This window comes from Doryrhamphus excisus, chromosome 9 (assembly GCF_030265055.1).
Source record: "Doryrhamphus excisus isolate RoL2022-K1 chromosome 9, RoL_Dexc_1.0, whole genome shotgun sequence".
In the NCBI taxonomy this organism is placed as follows: Eukaryota; Metazoa; Chordata; class Actinopteri; order Syngnathiformes; family Syngnathidae; genus Doryrhamphus; species Doryrhamphus excisus.
This window is the reverse complement of record NC_080474.1, coordinates 3,784,217-3,791,245: the sequence shown is the minus strand read 5'-3', so window position 1 is coordinate 3,791,245 and position 7,029 is coordinate 3,784,217. Positions and strand designations below refer to the sequence as shown.

At 39.8% G+C, this 7,029-nt stretch overlaps 1 protein-coding gene across 1 annotated transcript; it reads right to left on the bottom strand.

Moving 5' to 3' along the window:
* Nucleotides 1-584: 584 nt before the first annotated feature.
* cdca7a (cell division cycle associated 7a) lies at nt 585-6,676 on the bottom strand. Its single transcript, XM_058082785.1, has 10 exons — nt 6,555-6,676; nt 5,857-5,997; nt 5,659-5,781; nt 4,428-4,637; nt 4,271-4,345; nt 3,976-4,164; nt 3,768-3,896; nt 3,530-3,679; nt 2,453-2,589; nt 585-2,375 (listed from the first exon to the last, which is right to left on the bottom strand). Exons 1-10 carry the CDS (start codon nt 6,573-6,575, stop codon nt 2,342-2,344), a joined length of 1,209 nt encoding a protein of 402 aa, XP_057938768.1. The 5' UTR covers nt 6,576-6,676; the 3' UTR covers nt 585-2,341.
* Nucleotides 6,677-7,029: the final 353 nt, after the last annotated feature.

The window sequence follows — 7,029 nt, the reverse complement described above, 5'->3', positions numbered from 1 at the left end:
CTATACAAGATGTAACGACCTTTCAATGTCATTTCCAGCTGGACTGTCCAAATAATACCTAGTCATAAAATATAAAATTAATATAAAAAAGTTTCAATAGACTACAATAATTTAATTTAAAATGTTTAAATATGGAAACATATTTAATTTGATCTTTCATTCAACATTTAAAAAAACCAAAATAATTTAAAATAATTAAAAAAAGTTATACATATGTTAGAGTTTTCAAAATGTAAAAAATATATATAAAATAAATAATCAAATAGAAATGTGGGGGAAATTTTGAAACAAATACCACAAAATTAAAAAAATAAAATACAAATAAATAAAAAAAGGTAAATATTGTATAAAAAAATTTGAAAGCATACAGCATGTTCCACTTCATCATACATAATATTAATGAATATTTTGCCAGCAAATTAATGGCAAACTAGTTTTGAAAAGAGAAATGTAGGAAAACTATTATCAGTGAGACTAGTTGTATACATCTACTGTATAAACATTCAACACACTCCAAATATCAGCTGAAGGTCAAAGGTCATGACTTTAATGAAAATGTACAGTATGTGGTAACATACAGTATACCAACAACAACGAACACAGGAAAGAAGCATCACAATGAATCCCTGGACGTTCGCCATCCCACATTCACGGCCTGCAAGTCGTGTGTGTGAAAAATAGTCGACATCTACTGTACACCAGAAATGACCCGGCGAGGATTTCAATGACGTATTTCCAGCAGCCAGACGGGTTCAAGTCCAGTCATCTCGCTTCCAGAAACACACCCGTGAGCACAAAATGATCCAGAGCGAACTGGGAGATGATTTACAGGTACATGAGCGCCATTAGGCTGCGCTAATTGTTTCCACGCCATTAGTGACGGTTATCTAATGAAGGAGATATGAGCGCTACAGTACATCACATCGCATTGGACCCCCGCCTGCACGTGTCCTTCCGCAGGACACCCCCTTCCCGCTAAAGCTAACATGTCTCGAACATTTAAGCTGATTTGCAAGTAAACAAAGCTCAGATGGAGAAGACTACATTTAAAACAATGCAAAGCACAGTGGTACTGTGCAACATCTATTTACTATCAAGATAATATACAATATACATAATATATACAGATGTTATTCTTTTCCTAACCAAATAAAGCAACCAGTGTTTCAAAGTTTAAACGTTACACAGTAGTTGAGCCCTGAACACAACGCAAATTAGCAGACTTTTGGTCAAAAAAAAAAAAAAAAACATTTCAAAAGCAGGCAGGGTTTATATACATATACTATATATGTATGATAATACTAGTAAAATGTACAGCATACAATATTCATGCTTCACTGATCATGTTTTTTGTCAAGCATTGAGATTATGTATGGGCCCTTAAACGCACCGTAGCTCTACCTTTATTTAACTAGCTAGCGTGCAGGGCGAGTGAACAGTGGCAATTGAAGAGAGAAGGGCAGGGTTCTGGAGTTGATAAAACGCAATAATTATTAATTATTTATTATTAAGACTTTTATCGCAAAGGTTGATCTGAAATGAGAGAATATTAATGGAAAACTAAAGGAGGGTTTGGAGACAAGAGACATTTTTACGGGCGCATTAGTTACCCACATTCGATCATTTTCGGGAAAAAAAGACAAAAATTCTAAAATAAGTGAAAAATAAATTTAAAAAAAATAATTTTAATGTGAAAAAAAATCTTTCACTGTAACTGAAGCCTAAATAATAAAAACATCGATACGTTTGAAACTTTATCACTATCAGCAAAAGTGGAAATCTAGCATAGATTAATTGAGTTAATCTTTTAGATTGATGTCTAACAATTTTGTAAAAAAAAATGTGAAAAAAGTAAAAAAAATAAAAACATTGTTTAATATATTTTTTAAAAATCTGTGAAGGGGTAACTATTGCTCATCAATATATTTTCTATATGATAGTCATCAATCAATATTTTATTGAGTCGTTTCCAGCTGATGGCTACCCATTGAACTAAATAAAAATGGCCGAGTATGATTAATCAGTAGTTAATTGATGTCTGCTATTTAGGAATCGGATTGGTCAAACCTGAAAGACTGTGACGTCATCTGGCAGTAAAACTAACATGGACGTAAATGTGGTAGGTTAGCATGTCCATGTTAGCATTCCTACGCGTTCTTTTTTCCATACATTGTGTTGTACATTTTTATCCTTGGGATAAAGAATCAGACCCAAGTTTTTTTTTTACCATAATAAAACATAAAGGATCATCAACATTGAATTGTCCCAGATGATCAATAAACGATCAATCCATCCATACGAGCGATGTCAGTAAGCGTTGCTGCTAGTTAGACTCCACTGATCACTCGCTGATGCCTTCCAGTTCCTGCTTCAAGCTGCAGACAAATCATAGCGTTAGCAATAATAATAATAATAATAATAATAATAATAATACATTCAGCTGATCAGTCACCTTCTCAGGTAAGCGTGCACGTTGTCAAAGCCGTGATATTTGGCCAGGTAGACCAACACTCCCGTGGCGCAGCGGCCTTCTCTGGCGCGGCAGAAGCTGCAGTTGCAGATGCCCCGGCACGGGGGGCAGCGCCACTCCTGTTGGGACCGGATCAGACACGAGTCAAGACGAGTACGGACCGAAACTGTATGCTCCAATTGTGTGGAATACATATGAAAAATAATATCTTTATATAAACAAGCATTTTTTTTTTTCCACTAGTTTTTAATTTTAAAAAATTCTGCTCATATGTAAATAATTAGGCATTTTAATTAATATAGTTTATTAATCATAATAAATCCTAATATACATAATTTATTATTAATGATTAGTTAATACATTTATAAGCCATAAATCTGTAAATTCATGTAATTCATGTTTTATTATATTTTATTTCATTTTTTCATTTTTATGAAAAAATAATTTATTTTATTTATTTTTAATTTATAATAATTTTCATTTATTTTTCATTTTTTCCATCCCTATTTTTTTCTTTCACATTACCACAATTACCAATTTATGTTAGAATACATTTTTATATTTAGACATTCATTCATTTTCTACCACTTATCCTCACGTCGCAGGGGTGCTGGAGCCTATCCCAGCTGTCTTCAGGCGAGAGGCGGGGTACACCCTGGACTGGTGGCCAGCCAATCACATGACGAAATACAGGAAATTCTCTCAATGCTAGTCTTAGCTAGAGTCTTATTTTCTCTTATGATGTCTATTATATTGGGTAATAGGAGTGCAAATGTGACTATAGGGGTGCTATTTCAGGTCTAGAGGGCTCTAATGGTGTTCAAAGGTATAATTATTAGTTATAACTATTCATTCATTCATTTTCTACCGCTTTTTCTCACAAGGGTCGCTCCACACATAGATGGCCGAGGGGGGAGTTGAACTCGGGTCTGCTAGCTGTGAGGCCTGTGCGCTAACCACTCTTCCTACTGAAATATTCCCATGGCTATTTTGTTTAAACTCACAAAATTAGCTTGTTTTTTTCTTTGCAAAGGACGTGAAGACGTTTTTGGAACTGACCGGATTAAGCAGAGCATCTCGTACTTCTTCGCCGTAGCGGTTTCGAAGGCACGGGCCGCAGAATTGACCCCTCACGCCGACGCATTCTGGATTGCGGCAGTTAGTTTTGGTGTCGATTGTTTTCTGGCGGCACTGATGGCACGTGCTGCCCTGCAACAGAGAGAAGGAGAGAGAGACGAGGCTTTAACCACAAGCTGGGATCTCCACGGAGACACACGGGAGCTTCTAGTGACCGTACGTTGACCGTGTGGTACACCTTCTCCCGCACGTTGTCGCAAATACGCTCCAGTTCTTCCTCCGTCACCTCGTCCACGGGCCGCACCACGTGAGGTAAAGCCTTGCTCCCGTTGAAGGAGCGGCGACGGGGCTGCGTGGCAAATACAGACGATGAGCACCAATAAAGTGGACTTCAACAACAACAACAACAACGCCAGCAGGAAGCTCACCGCCTCCTCCACTTCCTCAAAGTAGCGGCTGCGGCGAACCAGGCTGAACTTGTCCTCAATCTCGTCCTCCTCTGGCGTGGGGCTGGGCGGCCCATCCACCAGCGTGCGGGAGCGAGTGTGGGGGCGGGACTGACGCTCGGGGTTCCGGCGTTGTTTTTCAGGCGCGGAACGGCGAGGAGCTCGTCGGGGCTGAAAAGGCAAAACGTTTGAGATACGGACAAACGTTACAGTAACATTACTGCCACCTAGTGACCAGTGCCAGTATGGAGAAGTGGGAGGGGCTTATGTATATTACCGTGGCATGTGCAGACATGGCCGTTTTCGGGAAGAGCCCAGGAACTTTGTTCAGCTCCGCCATCAGCTTAGCAAGCTAGCAAATCAAAACAACGAGTCAGACCAAAAGAAAAGACCACTTCAAAGACCACGTCAAACTATAAACGAATCTTCTCTACCATTTCTTTGTTCTCCTTAATATTCAGGGATCTCTTGGCCATGAAGTTGTCCTCGTCTTCCTCCTCAGACTTCACCGCTGGAGGCGGAACCAGGGGTTCCGATGCCGGTCTCTTCTGAGAGCCCGCCTTCTTAGCCGGGAAGCTCATGGCCACCTTCAGGAGGCGGGACTTGCGGCCACACCTCGCAGGCTGAGAGTCAGGATCGACTTTCTGGGAAGCGAGACAGTTTTTACCGTTGGAAGTTGTCCAAATCCTGAAACATACTTGTGGCAGGTGGCCAGGGCCTGCAAAGCCCTTTTTGCAGGCCTTAACAGTAAACAGTATATATTCTAGTATCATGTTCAGGAACTATGACTGCATGTATGTTAGATAGTTCTTATCCAATCATGTGTTGCTATGTCAATGTAATCTGCCCACAGGGCCTTCAGAATCAGGAGTGCTGGCCCATGTCACTTCCACACTATTAGCAATGAGGCTCTTTCTTTAACCAATACAATTTCAGATTACAGATTACAATTTCTGACGACAGCACCGCCACTAATGCGCACCAAACGTTGCTTGCCGACCATCAATAAACCACAGAAGAAGAGCCTGTACGGCAGGGGTCTCAAACACGCGGCCCGCGGGCCAAATGTGGCCCGCAGGACACTATTTTGAGGCCCCTGCCTCGACATGAAAGTTTAATGTTAGCTTGTTAGCGCAAGTTTGATATGGATGCTGTATGGTATCATGTACCCAGAAAAAATTATTACGTTTGATTAATGTTCATGTTAAAGGTTAAATAACTCTTAATAGTTATCCTCCCTATCCGTGTGGAAGTGGTAAGTTTTATCAGAGCTTTTATTGTAGAAAATCGAAACCAAAGCAAAGTTTATTCATTTTTCTCTTTTTAATAAATGCATTTTTTTTTTTTTTGGAAAACCTGATGCGGCCCAGTCTCGCCCAGACCCTAGTAGCTCCAGTGGCCCCCAAGTAAATTGAGTTTGAGACCCCTACTGTACGGCTTTGTAATTGATGTTTCCAGGAAGTCTAAACAGAGATGGACCAACTCTGAAGTTAGGGTTTATCATGTTTTATCATGTTCTTTGCTAAATATTGATTCTGGACTGCTCCATATGATGTTGTAGTGTAGACGTATGGTGTCAGTATTATTATTATTATTAGTAAATTATTGATGCGCCCGCCGTTGAGGTCGCCCGCCACTGATTTTGTACGTCCATTTCTAACTCACCATGGCTTTCATCTGACTGTTCATGAGCTCATCTTCAAAGCCGGTGCGAGCATCTTCTTCCACGGTGCTCTTCAGAACCTTCTGCTTGGCCGACATCTGCCTCGACAGTCGGGAGCTGCTCCTCTAAAAAAATAAAAAATAAATAAATAAACCGTTAGCATGCCTGCATGTACACACTGCTAACAACATGCTACATACCGTGTTTGCAAAGCCTCCATCAGAACCAAAGCTGTCGCAGCTGTCGTCGGAGGAAGAGGATGATGTTTCCATGGTAACCAAAGGGACGCTGCGGAAGCTTCTCAAACTCATCCGGGTGGCGGGAAGATGGGCTGCGGCGCTCTATGGAAGAGTTGAGAAAGTATATATATGTTACTTCTATGACTTGAATGTATCCAAGTCAACTAGCATGCTAACTATTAGCATGCTAAACCATGCAAATACGCTACATTAGGGCCGAGTAGCCTTTTAAATATCACAAAACGGTACTTGAGAGCTAGCTTAAACAATAAATATTGGCACATTAAAAGTGTGCAGACTATTAAATATGACGTGAAAATGTCCCTTAGAAGTGTACAGACATTAAATACGTTTTATGTTTATTTACCAATTGAAATAATATTGAACCACACTTCAATGTAATGCTAGTTGTCATTCATTCAAATTCAAAATATTGTTGTTTGCTATGTGCACATTGTACAAACTAGTAAAACATTTGAGTGTACTTTGTATGTAAATGCTCATTACAGGCGACGTTTGTCATGTTAAATACTTCATTACTTCATATGTTTAGTTCACGTTTGTGCATTGCTGTGCTTTTAAAACCATCAATATGGTGGTCACGTACATACATTAACAACAAGAGCAACAAACGAGGGGTTTAAAAAAAAGGTTCTTACCTGTGAACGTGTGGAAGGCATCTTTCTTTCTTTCTTTCTTTCTTTTTTCCTGCTAGAAGTTTCGCTGTGAGCTCCACTATGAACAATGCTCGTCTGACCCTCACAGCGCGCGCTACTTCGAGTTCATTTCCCGCGCCACCGGCAAGTCCTGGAAGCTGCATAAAAAGGCATCGGACGTTAAAATCTAACTTTTACCATTCCCGACAGAGGAGACGTATAATTTGATCACAGATGTTATTACACATAACACGGTCATGTATTGCTTTCATTAGAACAACCTAACTCTAAGTATTATTTTTATTTAAATTAATCAATGTTATCTATCTTCCGTGTGTGTCGGCGTGGCGCGAATTTCTTCCTTTTGATTTTGCATACAAGGCGGGTAAAATGTTGATTTCCTTCCTACTGAAGCGGGTGTGGCCAAATATTTTTCAGTCTAAGGCCACATAGTGAAAAATGAAAGTGGAAAGGCCAT